Genomic DNA, 19,565 nt, shown 5'->3' with positions numbered 1-19,565 from the left:
ACTGCAGTGCTGCATAAAGCAATGAAATGAACATGTGTCTGAGCATAACAATATCTGGTAATGCACTGCAGTGTTGTATAAAGTAAAGAAATGAATGTGTCTGAGCACAACAACATCAGGTAACACACTGCAGTGCTGTATAAAGTAAAGAAATGAACATGTGCCTGAGCATAACAATATCAGGTAACACACTGCAGTGCTATATAAAGTAATGAAATGAACGTGTCTGAGCATAACAATATCAGGTAACACACTGCAGTGCTATATAAAGTAACGAAATGAACATGTGTCTGAGCATAACAATATCAGGTAACACACTGCAGTGCTGTATAAAGTAACGAAATGAGCATGTGTCTGAGCCTAACAATATCAGGTAACACACTGCAGTGCTGTATAAAGTAATAAAATGAACATGTGTCTGAGCATAACAATATCAGGTAACACACTGCAGTGCTATATAAAGTAATGAAATGAACATGTGTCTAAGCATAACAATATCAGGTAACACACTGCAGTGCTATATAAAGTAATGAAATGAACATGTCTGAGCATAACAATATCAGGTAACACACTACAGTGCTGTATAAAGTAATGAAATGAACGTGTCTGAGCATAACAATATCAGGTAACACACTGCAGTGCTGTATAAAGTAATGAAATGAATGTGTCTGAGCATAACAATATCAAGTAACACACTGCAGTGCTATATAAAGTAATGAAATGAACATGTGTCTGAGCATAACAATATCAGGTAACACACTGCAGTGCTATATAAAGTAATGAAATGAACGTGTCTGAGCATAACAATATCAGGTAACACACTGCAGTGCTGTATAAAGTAATGAAATGAACGTGTCTGAGCATAACAATATCAAGTAACACACTGCAGTGCTATATAAAGTAATGAAATGAACATGTGTCTGAGCACAACAACATCAGGTAACACACTGCAGTGCTGTATAAAGTAAAGAAATGAACATGTGTCTGAGCATAACAATATCAGGTAATACACTGTAGTCTCCAGGAGAATTATCTATATAATACATAAAAATGTATTGCAGCCATCATCAGTATAGTAGCTGGGATAGCCAAAGACTGAATTTGCTCAAGAGGGAGCCAAAGTTTTCAGAAGAGGCAGACAGCATCCTATGAACTGACGAGTACACCCCCAAACTTGGTTAAGCGTATTAAGTGATGCTCAGAGCATAGCTCGTCTAACGAGTACACCCCCAAACTTGGTTAAACATATTAAGTGATGCTCAGCGTATAGCTTGTCTGATGAGTACACCCCCAAACTTGGCTAAACGTATTAAGTGATGCTCAGAGTATAGCTTGTCTGACGAGTACACCCACAAACTTTGTTAAATGTATTAAGTGATGCTCAGAGTATAGCTCGTCTGACAAATACACCCCCAAACTTGTTTAAACATATTAAGTGATGCTCAGAGTATAGCTCATCTGATGAGTACACCCACTAAACATATTAAGTGATGCTCACAGCATAGCTCATCTGACGAGTACACTCCCAAACTTGGTTAAAAGTATTAAGTGATGCTTAGAGTATAGCTCGTCTGACGAGTATACCACCATACTTGGTTAAATGTATTAAGTGATGCTCAGAGTATAGCTCGTCTGATGAGTACACCCCCAAACTTGTTTAAACATATTAAGTGATGCTCAGAGTATAGCTTGTCTGATGAATACACCCCCAAACTTGGTTAAACGTATTAAGTGATGCTCAGAGTATAGCTCATCTGACGTGTACGCCCCCAGACTTGGTTAAACATGTTAAGTGATGTTCAGAGTACAGCTCGTTTGCTTTCACTTTGGTATGTGGTCTTTTTTCACTTTAACTCCTTATAGACTAAAAAAAAAAACATTAGTAATGTGTATTCCCAATGAAAGGGATTATTATTAAGGACCTGCCAGAACTTGGTCAGCTATTGATTTAGTTACTTAAGTATTCTTGTTTCACGTAACAATCCATAATACAGTTTGAAGGGTTTGGTAGTTGCTTGCACTGCTAGCTGTTCATATGACTCTAATGCTAGTTCAGGTAATTCTTGTAATGTGTTAATAATTTATATATAATAAAAAAAACAGAAGGTTGAAATGATGGCTCAGGGTCAGTATGTTGTTATGACACTGGAATCTATGAACTAACATATGTCTAATATAGCCACATTTTCTTGCCTCAAAGAAAAGATACCACTAAGCACAGTGAATGGCACAGCACAAAGGGATTGTTATCCTGTTTACAGTTAAATAAATAAATGACATATGACACCCGTTTCCCTGATTTCCATTTTCCAAAAGTTAATTTTCCGTGACAGCATTTTCTGTTTAATGACTTGACTGAATTTACAGTTCCTGCAGATACTGCTTTTGCTCTGGTGAGATGCTTATCTTTTTTCATGGTCGAGTGACTGTGCGGTTAGTATATTTAAATAAGGGAGAAGTGGGGGGAATGTTTTCCCACATTGCCCTTCTGTAATAAATAAAAAAATTGCTTAGTTGTGTTTTGCTTGGCAGTACCTGAATATCTTTTCAAAGCGTGTCTGGATTGAGCTATATGTATTTAGCAGATTTTGATTCAAGGCGAGTCTGGATTAAGCTATATGCATTCAGCAGGTTTTGATTCAAAGCAAGTCTGGATTGAGCTATATGCATTCATCAGGTTTTGATTCAAAGTGAGTCTGTATTGAGCTGTATGCATTTAGCAGGTTTTGAGATGAGTTTTCTTACTGGATCCATCTGGAAAAGCATAAGATTTACAGCGAGATGCAGCAGGCATAGGAATGCTTTGAGTAATCTTGTGGGGTCTGGTGATTCATAACTATGTATGCAACTTAAGAATTACTGCACAGATAGCATCTTCCTTCAAGAAATTCTTATACCATTCTACTATGTTCAGACTCTGGCTTCATCAGCTAATAAGGAGTATGAGACATTTGCATTACTCATTCACTGTTTTCTGATATCTGTTCATCCTATTCAGCCTTGTGGGAGAACTAGATTCTATTTTGGCAACCATAAAAAAAAAAAAAAAGAACAAATCCTAATGGCAGAGAACAAATGCAGAACAGGATGCCAGTCCATCATAGAATGCACACTGTATGCATACGTATGTGCAGCTTGGAAGACTACAAATTCAAATTCTCACAAATCTTTACAATATATAAAGAAACTGAACCATGCAGTACAATCCTGATAGACAGAAGAAAGACATTCAGACTGTATAAAGAAGGTGCCAGATGGAAACCTTATTGGCCAACCAAGCACTGTGATGCAGCAGTACTTGCATGTCACCCATAAAACACTATGTCAGATTCATACCTCTCAACCTCTTAGAGCAAAATATCTTAAAGTTACACATAATAGGGGACAAAGGCCTAAAAATAGGGTTGATTTTTAAATATTGTTCTTACAAATTTAGAAAGTTGATAGAATAACAGGCTTTGAATTAGCACAAATTTTCTGAAGTGTAAGAAAGTACAGTTGTGTAAAATCTTACAATAAAAGTACATGTCCTTCCCTTCACTGTTGCAGTATTCCTTACACTTGGGATCCCCTGCCAAGGGTAGTCTATTGTCTAGCCAGTATACCAAAGCCTTGGGTTGCTACAGAGACATTGTATGTCACATGTATGCTCCCTCCATATGGTCTAGGGTATAAAGGTTACACACGTATTTAACTTCTACATGAAGAACAGGCTAAGCAGTAACAGAGGAACATGTGCATCCAGAAGGAAAAAAGGTGTAGGAGGGAGGGAGTAAAGTGAAGGACATCTACTGCTACGCTAAGATTTTACATAACTGTACTATGCCCTTCCATATCATTGCTCCAGTATTCCTTACAGAAGGGAACGTACAAAAGCTCAGAAGGAAAGGTGGAATGAGGAAGGTCCAGTAGTGCCCTCAATAAAGCCATGCAGGATAGCCCTGGAAACCACATCCAGTGCATAATGTTTGGTAAAAGTATGCACAAAAGTCTAAGTAGCTGGCCTGAAGGATGGAGCTGGTATCCACTCCTTTGGAAAAAGGGGTCTATATTAGATAAATGAAAGTTTATCTTACCGAATGCTAACATGAGTGAAAATCCCGGAACCCGAAACCAGAATTGTGAGATCGCAGTACAGTGAAGATGGGAATATTTGCCCTTTCCTCACTGTAGTGCGACCTCGGAATTGGAACATATATTTAGTGGGGGTGGGGGTGCAGTCCCCCACAATTGCAGTTTCGAGTTCCGGGGTTTTCGATAATGTCAGCGTTCAGTAAAACTTTCGTTTATCTAATACAGACCCGAAAAAAGCACCAGAAGAATCCACAGCCCTGATAGAATGAGCTTTAACAGAAGTGGAAAGGCTTTTCTCATGAAAAGAATACGAAAAGGAAATGGCCTTAGAGATCTGGTAAGAAATAGTTTGCTGAGAAACAGTCAAACCTAAAGACCTAGGATGAACAGAGAAAAACAAGTTGTGCAGATTTACGAATGGCCTTAGTTTTATCTAAATAAAATCTGAGTTGTCTATGTAAATACAAGTTGTGGAGAACCTTCTCAATAGTAGACTGCGGAAAAGTGGGCAAATGAATAGACTGATTAAACAAGAACTCATTAATCACCTTGGGCATAAAAGAAGGCCTAGTCAGACACCATTCAAGCTGAAGTAAGAGCCAAAATAAGAACAGTCTTCCAAATGCAATGCCATAAGGAAGTTGAAGCTTTAAGCCCAAAAGGAGCCTGAGTCAATTTCTCAAGAACAAAATTAAGGTCCCAGGAAGGAGAATAGAATTCCTGGGAGGCCTAATTTGAAGGATGCCTTTAAGGAATTCTTTGACCTCAAATCTAGAAGCCAAATCAGGAGTCAAAAGCAGACAAACAGAAACAGCTGAAAGGCGGGATTTAACTGAAGAGTATGCCAACCCAGCACTAAACAATTCACAAAGATAAGAGAATCATCCAAGCAAAACAAACACTACTTGTGATTGACCTTATGGGGACTCTATCTCCCACACTGGCATTTAACCTTTCTTGATGACATATAACCTTGCAACCAAAAGTAAAAGCAGTATAAAAAGAAACCCTCACTGGGGCACTTTTATGAAACTACCTGGCAACGAGCAGATGAAGGAGCATTCAGACCGATAATCGAAGATGGCATTCAGACCGATAATCGAAGATGGCATTCAGACTGGTGGCAAAGAAGTTCTCAGGAAAGTACATTTGTACATCAGCTTTATGCCCTACACTATGTGCGGGGAGCATAAGCCTGACGTACAAAATCCAAATAACAACCTAAGGCTTTGGTACACTGGCTAGATGTCGGGCTACCCTTGGCAGGGGATCCCAAGTATAAGGAATACTGCAACAGCGATATGGAAGGACATCCCTGAAACTCAAACATATGTCATTATATTTTGACTTGAATCCTCAACGATTTATCATTGATTTGCTAGAAAACCAGTTTTATGAAACACACCAAAAATATGAAACAAAAATATGGACAGTTGAGAGGTATCAGAATTAAAGTCTCAGATTTTTTTCTTTACATTTTTTCAGACATTTCTAATGTCCTTGATGATTAATCCTACTTAAAATAAATAAATAAGTATTCCACAAATTGTCTGATCAACTCATGTTGACATAAATGATCAGGTCTAAAAAATGATTAATAAATCTTAAATCACTGCCAGACATGCCAACAGCACAGTTTCCCAATTCCTTAGCATTCCTAAATGGTTCACTTCTTCTTCTTTGCCACTGACTATCTACAATCAAGAGACTCAAACCACATGACAAATCATGTTACTTACATGTATGTCCAGCAGTTTCTTCTCATTAGTGTTCTGTAAATCTTTAAGATTCTTGACTTTTAATTCCAGGGATGATAAGGCTGTTTTTAGCTTTTCCTGTGGATATTTAAAAAAAACAATAAAATTTGGGCTGCCAAAATTCTATCATCTTATTACATGTGTAGAGAAAACACACCATATATAATCTACATCAATTATATCTGCTTGGAAAAAAAGCGCAAAATGGACAGACATGCAGACAGTTCTGTGTGTTTTATGCACCACAGAAGATGGATATGGTAACTGCTACATACTTTAAGATGTATACTACTACAAAGTTCAAGGTGAGCACATCCTTTAATCCTGCTACATACTTTAAGATGTACACTACTACACAGTTCAAGGTGAGCACATCCTTTAATCCTGCTACATCTTTAAGATGTACACTACTACAAAGTTCAAGGTGAGCACATCCTTTAATCCTGCTACATACTTTAAGATGTACACTACTACGCAGTTCAAGGTGAGCACATCCTTTAATCCTGCTACATACTTTAAGATATATACTACTACACAGTTCAAGGTGAGTGCATCCTTTATTCCTGCTACATACTTTAAGATGTATACTACTACACAGTTCAAGGTGAGCACATCCTTTAATCCTGCTACATACTTTAAGATGTACACTACTACACAGTTCAAGGTGAGCACATCCTTTAATCCTGCTACATACTTTAAGATGTATACTACTACACAGTTCAAGGTGAGCACATCCTTTAATCCTGCTACATACTTTAAGATGTACACTACTACACAGTTCAAGGTGAGCACATCCTTTAATCCTGCTACATACTTTAAGATATATACTACTACACAGTTCAAGGTGAGTGCATCCTTTAATCCTGCTACATACTTTAAGATGTATAGTACTACACAGTTCAAGGTGAACACATCCTTTAATCCTGGTACATACTTTAAGATGTACACTACTACACAGTTCAAGGTGAGGACATTCTTTAATCCTGCTACATAATTTAAGATGTATACTACTACACAGTTCATGCTGAGCACATCCTTTAATCCTTTGTTTAAAAGACAACAGAGATAAACTGTGAGTTTGTTACCCGAATCATGCAGCTACAATGAAGAGTGAACACACTTCCTCTTCGTAACTTACTCCTGGTCACGATCTAGTGGGACATACCACAAGAACAGCTGCTTCAGTATTACAGGTACCCCTGTGACAGAGATCCACTAGTGACAACGTATCATCCAAAACTTAAAAAACTCTACAAAATCATAACAGACCTTCAACCAATGTCAGGGAAGATGCCAAGTTGAGGGACATTTTTCAAGCACTTCCACTGGTGTCATTTAAATAACCACCAAACCTAATGAGTCTTCTTTTCAGAAGCATACTTAGACCTGAACAGAACATGGTCCGGAATGGCTCCAAACCCTGCAGTCATCCAAGGTGCAGAATTGGTTTAATTGCTTAATTGTTTTAATGGATGTCTGATGAAGTTTGAGGTTCAGACGAAAATCGCTGTGTTTAGTTTGGCGTTTAACGTTTTTTCATCTTACATTGACTTTATGGTGTTTTGTGCTCAATAAACGTTTGTGACATATCTGTGGCTGGCCGGTTGATGTCTTGAACTCCTCAACACAGTGCTTTTGTTGGTCACTGGTGATTTCTTGCACTGTTTCTTCTGTCATCTTTGATTATCCAAGGTGCAGAATGTTACATGACTGTACAGCTTCCCACATAATTTCACAGAACAGAAGTTTCAAAGTACATGGTCCATTTACCTGAACTTCTAAAAATATGGTTTATCTAAACAAATGCAGGAAATGTCCAGACACAGGTCACATAGGAGAGGCAGGCCATCCCCTTATAACTAAAACAAATGCCCACAGACACACAGTTACACAGACAATGACAAGCCAGAGTCAGCAGACTTTGCCAGTCTAATCATTCAGATATATCAATCATGATTCTTAAATGGACAGTTCTGTACACCTTGGGAAGGAAGAGAATGGAAATTAATTTATTTCAGTTAACCAATCTGATAGTGGTCTGAACTAGGATATTGGTTTTATGTGATACTGCAGTACTTAAAAAAAGTTTCCACTGAGCGACTAACAGCGGACACAAAGAAGGTATAACGAAGAACGCCGTTTTTTGTCTGGTAATGCATGACTTATGATGAATTTTCACTGTATTCAAACTGCTGAGTATCTCAGAAAGCTAACAGTAACTGTCAAGATTACTGGGGTATATTTTAGCACCAGTGTTTTATTCATGACAAGAGCCAGCAGTTACTTTCATATAAGGCAACCTTCTAATCAGAACAGTAGTAAACATTAACTTAACTGTCAGAGTTTTAACAGTGTAACAACACTTTGCCCAATTCTATTATTTTTCAGAACCTTAGACTTACATTAACAGCACATTTAATTTTCTCTCTCTCCCCATCTCTCTCTTTCTCTCGGTTAGCTGAACGACAGGCTGTAGTATATTAACTGCACACGACAACTATGCATTGCAATCCTCCTGTCTTATTCTGTTGGTAGTCCCTGCCTTTCTCACTACTGTGACCTGCACATTTTATTAATTCATATGTCTGTTAGTCAAGACATCTATCTCACAAATACTGCATGTTTAAACACATTAATTAATGGCAAAACATGACTTTTTGTTTTTCTGCTCTGGATTTAACTACTCTACCTCCACATCTTTTGCACTGTGATTTATTGTCCAACTAAATGTCAGAACAGCCTCTCTAAGGATTGTCTTCTCTGCTAAATGAGCACTAACGTTAACATAACATGCCAAACTTTGATTTTTACAGCAGGGCATGACCCACACTTCTACAGTTTCAGTCTTTCTAACTCTCTCTCTCTTACACACATACACACACACACACACACACACACACATACACACAGTGTCCTTCTCTGAAGTGTAGTCTGACATGCACATTTTTCAAGGTTTTTTATCCAACTGGAAATAAATGCTATATTTATGCACTTTATCTAACATCAGTAACTTGACTGCTTACAAAGGGCTCATGCCATCACAAAACCTTTTAGTAGTTGCAAAATCTACACTGGACCAATAAAAAGGTATTAAATTTGGTCTGTGTTCCAGTGTTTTTGTGTTTTCAGAGAGAAAAAGAGAGAGAGTGAGCCTGAAGATGGAAAAGATGAGGATAGAGGCTGCTCTGGTATTTAATGAGACAATAAATTACAATTCAAGAAACGTGTAGAGAAAGTAGTTAAAGCTAAGAAAGAATACAAGAAGTCATCATGTTTTACTAGTCTGTCTAAACAAGCAACATTGGTTAACAGAAACGCATTTTCAATAATGTCAGGTTGACGGCGCTGATAAAGGCAGGAGCTCCCAAAAGAGTAAGACATAGGATCAGAATGCATATATGGGGATTGTGTGTAGTTCATACACGAAGTATTACATTTAAGATTACTACTGTTCTGACTACAACGTTACCTTATGTGAAAAGAATTACTGGTCATAATGAGGTGCAGGTACTAAAATGCAAACCCCAGTAATGTTAACAGTTACTGTAAATGTCCTGAGATAGACAGTAGTTTGAGTTTGGGCTAAATTCATCATAAAATCATGCATTACCAGAAAAGAAAAATATTTTTGCTCTTCAGTACAGCAAATTTGTGCAAACATTTTTACTTGCTCAGAGAAAAAACTTAAGTGCTACAGTGTCTCATAAAACCAAAATCCAGGTTCAAACCCCTGACTGCCGTACTGAACAACCGAATTAGCTGAATTCCCATTGCTGTTTCCAAAGGTACATATAAATGTTCTTGAAGCATTATCACATCCATTACAGAATGGTCAGACTGGGAAACATGTGCTGACTCCGACTTACTGGTCACTTTGCTTCTAATTATGTGATTGTGGGGATTCATCCTACTTCTGAAAGGCTGGCCCATCTCTCCTATATAACCTGTCTCTCTACAGTCCCTGCAATTCTTTTCACCGAAGGAAAATGATAGTTAAAACAGCCAATCATCCAGGAAGACCTTAATCTTCTCAGAGTTTTAGCAAATGTTTGTCCGTTGCTGGTGCTGCTGTTCTAAAGAGGTATGTGTCAGATCCTTTGACATAACATGTGTCTCACTCTGTTTCCTTTTTGTCTTTGTTTCATTTATCTACAGCACAGTCTGTAAAGTGCACCAACAGCACACAACATCCATACATTATAACCCTTCATCTTATTCTTTGGGTAGTCTTTGCCTCCTCATCACCGTGATCTAGACATTACTGCAAATTCAAATTTTCTGTTAACCAAGACATCTGTCTTACAAAGATTGCGTGTTTAGACAAATTATAAATGATACATTCTTGTCCCCCTTGTCTAGATTTAACTATCCTCTGTACACATCTCCTGTATTGTGATTTATTGTCTCATTAAATACTAGAGCAGTCTCTCTCTCTCTCTCTCTAAGCAATCTTCTGTGCTAAGTGAACACTGACCCTAATGTAACATGTAAAGAATGTTAACATTAATAGGAGAGGTCGTGATATTAGGGTTCAAACAGAAAATTCTGAAATGAGACGGTTAATTCAAATGGAGGCATACAAGGGGCATGGCTTGAATGACAGGCTATCCATCAAACCTCTTAAGAATAGGGGTTTCTTCAAGTAATGAGATATATATATATATATTTTTTTTTTTGTGTATTTTAAGTAAACAGAATATATTTTTTTAATTATTTTTTAAAATGATCTGCTAAATCAAACTTCTTTTATATGTTTTAATGATGTTACAGCCTATACTTTGATGGTGCTCTTAAAGGGACTAGTATGTAGTTCTGGTAATTGAATTTGATAATAGATTGTTGGAGAGTTCTGATTGGTTGGAAGTGGTATTTAAACTGATTTTACTTTGGTATGTTGTTTGATGAAGCAGCATGGTATGGTTGCAAAAGCATTCACTATTTCAATAAATATTTTGTTTTAATCATTACTTGAATGGAGTTTTTGCCATCGTATGGTTCACTACATTGTTTTTGGTTGGCTTGTACCTTTCATGGTAGCATAGAAATTTTAAGTTTGCATTTCTCTTTGTTAGGAACATCTCGGTTTTTCCACCTGTTTGATATTTTTGGTGAGGTATACACCAGTGCAGGAACTGTATTCTATAACTGGCCTTATCATACCCCAGTGCAGGAACTGTATTCTATAACTGGTCTGATCATACCCCAGTGCAGGAACTGTATTCATTAGCTGGCCTAATCATACCCCAATGCAGGAACTGTATTCTATAACTGGTCTGCCCATACCCCAGTGCAGGAACGGTATTCTATAACTGGTCTGATCATACCCCAGAGCAGGAACTGTATTCTATAACTGGTCTGATCATACCCCAGTGCAGGAACGGTATTCTATAACTGGTCTGATCACCCCAGTGCAAGAACTGTATTCTATAATTGTTCTGATCATACCCCAGTGCAGGAACTGTATTCTATAACTGGTATGATCATACCCCATTGCAGGAACTGTATTCTATAGCTGGTCTGATCATACCCCAGTGCAGGAACTGTATTCTATAACTGGTCTGATCACTGCAGTGCAGGAACTGTATTCTATAACTGGTCTGATCATACCGCAGTGCAGGAACTCTATTCTGTAACTGGTCTGATCACCCCAGTGCAGGAACTCTATTCTATAACTGGGCTAATCACCCAAGTCCAGGAACTCTATTCGATAACTGGTCTGATCACGCCAGTGCAGGAACTGTATTCAACTGGTCTGATCATACCCCAGTGCAGGAACTGTATTACATAACTGGTATGATCACCCCAGGGCAGGAACTGCATTCTACAAGTGGTCTGATCATACCTCAGTGCAGGAACTGTATTCTATAACTGGTCTGATCATACCGCAGTGCAGGAACTGTATTCTATAACTGGTCTGATCATACCTCAGTGCAGGAACTGTATTCTATAACTGGTCTGATCATACCCGAGTGCAGGAATGTATTTTATAACTGGTCTGATCATACCCCAGTGCAAGAACTGTATTCTGCAACAAGTCTGATCATACCCCAGTGCAGGAACTGTATTGTATAACTGGTCTGATCACACCCCAGAACAGGAACTGTATTCTATAACTGGTCTGATCATACCCCAGTGCAGGAACGGTATTCTATAGCTAGTCAGATCATACCCCAGTGCAGGAAGTGTATTCTATAACTGGTCTGATCATACCCCAGTGCAGGAACGGTATTCTATAGCTAGTCAGATCATACCCCAGTGCAGGAAGTGTATTCTATAACTGGTCTGATCACACCACAGTAAAGGAACGGTATTCTATAACTGGTCTGATCATTTCCCAGTGCAGGAACTGTATTCTATAACTGGTCTGATCATACCCGAGTGCAGGAATGTATTTTATAACTGGTCTGATCATACCCCAGTGCAGGAACTGTATTCTGCAACAAGTCTGATCATACCTCAGTGCAGGAACTGTATTGTATAACTGGTCTGATCACACCCCAGAACAGGAACTGTATTCTATAACTGGTCTGATCATACCCCAGTGCAGGAACGGTATTCTATAGCTAGTCAGATCATACCCCAGTGCAGGAAGTGTATTCTATAACTGGTCTGATCAGCCCAGTGCAGGAACAGTATTCTATAGCTGGTCTGGTCATACCCCAGTACAGGAACTGTATTCTATAACTGGTCTGTTCATACCCCAGTGCAGCAACTGTATTCTATAACTGGTCTGATCAGCCCAGTGCAGGAACAGTATTCTATAGCTGGTCTGGTCATACCCCAGTACAGGAACTGTATTCTATAACTGGTCTGATCATACCCCAGTGCAGGAACTGTATTCTATAACTGGCCTGATCATACCCCAGTGCAGGAACTGTATTCTCTAAATGATCTGATCATCCCAGTGCAGGCACTGTATTATATAACTGGTCTGATCACCCCAGTGCAGTAACTGTATTCTATAACTGGTCTGATCATACCCCAGTGCAGGAACGGTATTCTATAACTGGTCTGATCACCCCAGTGCAAGAACTGTATTCTATAATTGTTTTGATCATACCCCAGTGCAGGAACTGTATTCTATAACTGGTCTGATCATACCCCATTGCAGGAACTGTATTCTATAGCTGGTCTGATCATACCCCAGTTCAGGAACTGTATTCTTTAACTTGTCTGATCATACCCCAGTGCAGCAACTGTATTCTATAACTGGTCTGATCACTGCAGTGCAGGAACTGTATTCTATAACTGGTCTGATCATACCGCAGTGCAGGAACTCTATTCTATAACTGGTCTGATCACCCCAGTGCAGGAACTCTATTCTACAACTCGTCTAATCACCCAAGTCCAGGAACTCTATTCTATGAGTGGTCTGATCACGCCAGTGCAGGAACTGTATTCAAGTGGTCTGATCATACCCCAGTGCAGGAACTGTATTATATAACTGGTCTGATCACCACAGTGCAGGGACTGTATTCTATAACTGGTCTGATCACCACAGTGCAGGAACTGCATTCTATAACTGGTCTGATCATACCGCAGTGCAGGAACTGTATTCTATAACTGGTCTGATCATACCCGAGTGCAGGAATGTATTTTATAACTGGTCTGATCATACCCCAGTGCAGGAACTGTATTCTGCAACAAGTCTGATCATACCCCAGTGCAGGAACGGTATTCTATAACTGGTCTGATCACCCCAGTGCAGGAACTGTATTTTGCAACAAGTCTGATCATACCCCAGTGCAGGAACGGTATTCTATAACTGGTCTGATCACCCCAGTGCAGGAACTGTATTCTATAACTGGTATGATCATACCCCAGTGCAGGAACTGTATTCTATAACTGGTCTGATCACACCACAGTAAAGGAACGGTATTCTATAACTGGTCTGATCATACCCCAGTGCAGGAACTGTATTCTATAACTGGTCTGATCACACCACAGTAAAGGAACGGTATTCTATAACTGGTCTGATCACACCACAGTAAAGGAACGGTATTCTATAACTGGTCTGATCATACCCCAGTGCAGGAACTGTATTTTATAACTGGTCTGTTCATATCCCAGTGCAGCAACTGCATTCTATAACTGGTCTGATCAGCCCAGTACAGGAACAATATTCTATAGCTGGTCTTGTCATACCCCAGTACAGGAACTGTATTCTATAACTGGTCTGATCATACCCCAGTGCAGGAACTGTATTCTATAGCTGGCCTGATCATAACCCAGTGCAGGAACGGTATTCTATAACTGGTCTGATTATACCCCAGTGCAGCAACTGCATTCTATAACTGGTCTCATCACCCCAGTGCAGGAACTGTTTTCTATAACTAGTCTGATCATACCCCAGTGCAGCAACTGTATTCTATAAATGGTCTGATCACTCCAGTGCAGGAACTGTGTTCTATAAATGGTCTGATCATACCCCAGTGCAGGAACTCTATTCTATAACTGGTCTGACCACCCCAGTGCAGGAACTCTGTTCTATAACTGGTCTGATCACCCCAGTGCAGGAACTGTATTCAACTGGTCTGTTCATACCCCAGTGTAGGAACTGCATTATATAACTGGTCTGATCATACCCCAGTGCAGGAAATGTATTCTATAACTGGTCTGATCATCCCCCAGCGCAGGAACTGTATTCTACAACTAGTCTGATCATACCCCAGTGCAGGAACTGTATTCTTTAACTGGTCTGATCATACCCCAGTGCAGGAACTGTATTCTATAACTGGTCAGATCATATCCCAATGCAGGAACTGTATTCTATAACTGGTCAGATCATATCCCAATGCAGGAACTGTATTCTATAATGGGTCTGATCACCCCAGTGCAGGAACTGTATTCTCTAAATGATCTGATCATCCCAGTGCAGGCACTGTATTCTATAATTGGTCCGATCACCCCAGTGCAGTAACTGTATTCTACAACTGGTCTGATCATACCTAGTGCAAGAACTGTATTCTATAATGGGTATGATCACCCCAGTGCAGGAACTCTATTCTATAACTGGTCTGATCACCCCAGTGCAGGAACTGTATTCAACTGGTCTGTTCATACCCCAGTGTAGAAACTGCATTCTATAACTGGTATGATCATACCCCAGTGCAGGAACTGTATTCTATAACTGGTCTGATCATACCCCAGTGCAGGAATGTATTCTATAACTGGTCTGATCATACCCCAGTGCAGGAACTGTATTCTACAACTAGTGTGATCATAACCCAGTGCAGGAACTGCATTCTATAACTGGTCTGATCATACCCCAGTGCAGGAACTGTATTCTATAACTGGTCTGATCATACCCCAGTGCAGGAACTGTATTCTATAACTGATCTGATCACTCCAGTGCAGGAACTGTATTATATAACTGGTCTGATCACCCCAGTGCAGGAACTGTATTCTATAACTGGTCTAATCATATCCCAGTGCAGGAACTGTATTCTATAACTGGTCTGAGCATACCCCAGTGCAGGAACTGTATTCTATAACTGGTCTGATCATACCCCAGTGCAGGAACTGTATTCTATAACTGGTCTGATCATATCCCAGTGCAGGAACTGTATTCTATAACTGGTCTGATCATATCCCAGTGCAGGAACTGTATTCTATAACTGGTCTGAGCATACCCTAGTGCAGGAACTGTATTCTATAACTGGTCCGAGCATACCCCAGTGCAGGAACTGTATTCTTTAACTGGTCTGATCCTAGCCCAGTGAAGGAACTGTATTCTATAACTGGTCTGATCATACCCAGTGCAGGAACTGTATTCTATAACTGGTCTGATCATACCCTATGCAGGAACTGTATTCTATAACTGGTCAGATCATATCCCAATGCAGGAACTGTATTCTATAATGGGTCTGATCACCCCAGTGCAGGAACTGTATTCTCTAAATGATCTGATCATCCCAGTGCAGGCACTGTATTCTATAATTGGTCTGATCACCCCAGTGCAGTAACTGTATTCTACAACTGGTCTGATCATACCCCAGTGCAGGAACTGTAATCTATAACTGGTCTGATCACCCCAGTGCAGGAACTGTATTCTACAACTAGTCTGATCACCCCAGTGCAGGAACTGTATTCAACTGGTCTGTTCATACCCCAGTGTAGAAACTACATTCTATAACTGGTATGATCATACCCCAGTGCAGGAATGTATTCTATAACTGGTCTGATCATACCCCAGTGCAGGAACTGTATTCTACAACTAGTGTGATCATAACCCAGTGCAGGAACTGCATTCTATAACTGGTCTGATCATACCCCAGTGCAGGAACTGTATTCTATAACTGGTATGATCATACCCCAGTGCAGGAACTGTACTCTATAACTGGTCTGATCATACCCCAGTGCAGGAACTGTATTCTATAACTGATTTGATCACTCCAGTGCAGGAACTGTATTATATAACTGGTCTGATCACCCCAGTGCAGGAACTGTATTCTATAACTGGTCTAATCATATCCCAGTGCAGGAACTGTATTCTATAACTGGTCTGAGCATACCCCAGTGCAGGAACTGTATTCTATAACTGGTCTGATCATACCCCAGTGCAGGAACTGTATTCTATAACTGGTCTGATCATATCCCAGTGCAGGAACTGTATTCTATAACTGGTCTGATCATACCCCAGTGCAGCAACTGTATTCTATAACTGGTCTGAGCATACCCTAGTGCAGGAACTGTATCCTATAACTGGTCCGAGCATACCCCAGTGCAGGAACTGTATTCTTTAACTGGTCTGATCCTAGCCCAGTGAAGGAACTGTATTCTATAACTGGTCCGAGCAAACCCCAGTGCAGGAACTGTATTCTATAACTGGTCTGATCATACACCAGTGCAAAAACTGTATTTTATAACTGGTCTAATCATACCCCAGTGCAGGAACGGTATTCTATAACTGGTCTGATCATACCCCAGGTCAGGAACTTTATTCTATAACTGGTCTAATCATACCCCAGTGCAGGAACTGTATTCTATAATGGTCTGATAATACCCCAGTACAAGAACTGTATTCTATAACTAGTCTGATCATATCCCAGTGCAGGAACTGTATTCTATAGCTGGTCTGGTCATACCTCAGTGCAAGAACTGAATTCTATAGCTGGTCTGATCATACCCCAGTACAAGAACTGTATTCTATAACTGGTCTGATCATACCCCAGTGCAGGAACTGTATTCTATAACTGGTCTTTTCATACCTCAGTGCAGGAACTGTATTCTACAACTAGTGTGATCATACCCCAGTGCAGGAACTGTATTCTATAACTGGTCTGATCCTACCCCAGTGCTGGAACTGTATTCTATAACTGGTCCGAGCAAACCCCAGTGCAGGAACTGTATTCTATAACTGGTCTGATCATACTTCAGTGCAGGAACTGTATTCTGCAACTGGTCTGATCATACCCCAGTGCAAAAACTGTATTCTATAACTGGTCTGATCATACCTCAGTGCAGGAACTGTATTTTATAACTAGTCTGATCATACCCCAGTGCAGGAAATGTATTTTATAACTGGTCTAATCATACCCCAGTGCAGGAACTGTATTCTATAATGGTCTGATAATACCCCAGTACAAGAACTGTATTCTATAACTGGTCTGATCATACCCCAGTGCAGGAACTGTATTCTACAACTGGTCTGATCATACCCCAGTGCAGGAACTGTATTCTATAATGGTCTGATAATACCCTAGTACAAGAACTGTATTCTCTAACTGGTCTGATAGGTACAAATAGAGCATCTTATAATGGCAACTTGTAGGATCTGAGGACTGTAACAACTTGTGTCACCTACGTAAAGCAGAAACCATTTATCCATACCACGTCTTGACTGAAATACACTGAAAGTGCTCCTTTCATGACAGGAAGAAGGAGCACTAATACTATTTTTTTTATTTTTTCCTTGATTTCCTTAGAAATTTAGAACAATTGCTAATAATTACTCACATAACTGCACTCTTCTTCATGCTGCAATGATGCAGAAAGAAAAACACTATCTATTGTGCATTTCTTTTAAATCAAAAGCATATAACTAATACTAGTATTATAAATACTAGTAAATGTATGCAAAACGAGACAGATAACTAAATCTGCAACCAACATAAAGCTATATACTGTACCCAAAGTGTGCCTTTTCATATAATTAGTAACAAAGACTGAGGCAGAGCCACATTATGTTACACTATGAACCAACAAGAAATATGCCATGGACAAACTGTCCCTAGTAGTATAAATACCACCTTGGTCTCCCCTGAAAAGATATGAACCAACAAGAAACATGCCATGGACAAACTGTCCCTAGTAGTATAAATACCACCTTGGGTCTCCCCTGAAAAGATATGAACCAACAAGAAACATGCCATGGACAAACTGTCCCTAGTAGTATAAATACCACCTTGGGTCTCCCCTGAAAAGATATGAACCAACAAGAAACATGCCATGGACAAACTGTCCCTAGTAGTATAAATACCACCTTGGGTCTTCCCTGAAAAGATATGAACCAACAAGAAACATGCCATGGACAAACTGTCCCTAGTAGTATAAATACCACCTTGGGTCTCCCCTGAAAAGATATGAACCAACAAGAAACATGCCATGGACAAACTGTCCCTAGTAGTATAAATACCACCTTGGGTCTTCCCTGAAAAGATATGAACCAACAAGAAACATGCCATGGACAAACTGTCCCTAGTAGTATAAATACCACCTTGGGTCACCCTGAAAAGATATGAACCAACAAGAAACATGCCATGGACAAACTGTCCCTAGTAGTATAAATACCACCTTGGGTCTCTCCGAAAAGATATGAACCAACAAGAAACATGCCATGGACAAACTGTCCCTAGTAGTATAAATACCACCTTGGGTCACCCTGAAAAGATATGAACCAACAAGAAACATGCCATGGACAAACTGTCCCTAGTAGTATAAATACCACCTTGGGTCTTCCCTGAAAAGATATGAACCAACAAGAAACATGCCATGGACAAACTGTCCCTAGTAGTATAAATACCACCTCGGGTCTCCCCTGAAAAGATATGAACCAACAAGAAACATGCCATGGTCAAACTGTCCCTAGTAGCATAAATACTACCTTGGGTCTCCCCTGAAAAGATATGAACCAACAAGAAACATGCCATGGACAAACTGTCCCTAGCAGTATAAATACCACTTTGGGTCTCCCCTGAAAAGATATAAACCAACAAGAAACATGCCATGGACAAACTGTCCCTAATAGTATAAATACCACCTTGGGTCTCCCCTGAAAAGATATGAACCAACAAGAAACATGCCATGGACAAGCTGTCCATAGTAGTACAAATACCACCTTGGGTCACCCTGAAAAGATATGAACTAACAAGAAACATGCCATGGACAAACTGTCCCTAGTGGTATAAATACCACCTTGGATCTCCCCTGAAAAGATATGAACCAACAAGGAACATGCCATGGTCAAACTGTCCCTAGTAGCATAAATACCACCTTGGGTCACCCTGAAAAGATATGAACTAACAAGAAACATGCCATGGACAAACTGTCCCTAGTAGTATAAATACCACCTTGGGTCTTCCCTGAAAAGATATGAACCAAAAAGAAACATGCCATGGACAAACTGTCCCTAGTAGTATAAATACCACCTTGGGTCTCCTCTGAAAAGAGGCTGCTGGTCTAGTGGGACTAACCTGCTCAGTCAACAAAGGATAAACAAATGCAGACTGGGAA

The 19,565-nt window shown here is 39.7% G+C and overlaps 1 protein-coding gene across 1 annotated transcript in view; it reads right to left on the bottom strand.

Moving 5' to 3' along the window:
• The window catches only part of LOC122790679, an 800,254-nt gene that overhangs the window by 247,112 nt on the left and 533,577 nt on the right, over positions 1-19,565 (bottom strand). Inside the window, exon 18 of the mRNA XM_044058202.1 lies at positions 5,814-5,909. Coding sequence (XP_043914137.1) covers positions 5,814-5,909 — 96 coding nt within the window. The remainder of the gene's footprint in view (positions 1-5,813; positions 5,910-19,565) is intronic.

Source organism: Protopterus annectens, chromosome 16.part0 (assembly GCF_019279795.1).
Source record: "Protopterus annectens isolate FY-2018-M chromosome 16.part0, PAN1.0, whole genome shotgun sequence".
NCBI lineage: Eukaryota > Metazoa > Chordata > Ceratodontiformes > Protopteridae > Protopterus > Protopterus annectens.
The sequence above is the reverse complement of the archived record's forward strand: the minus strand, read 5'-3'. Positions and strand labels throughout refer to the sequence as shown.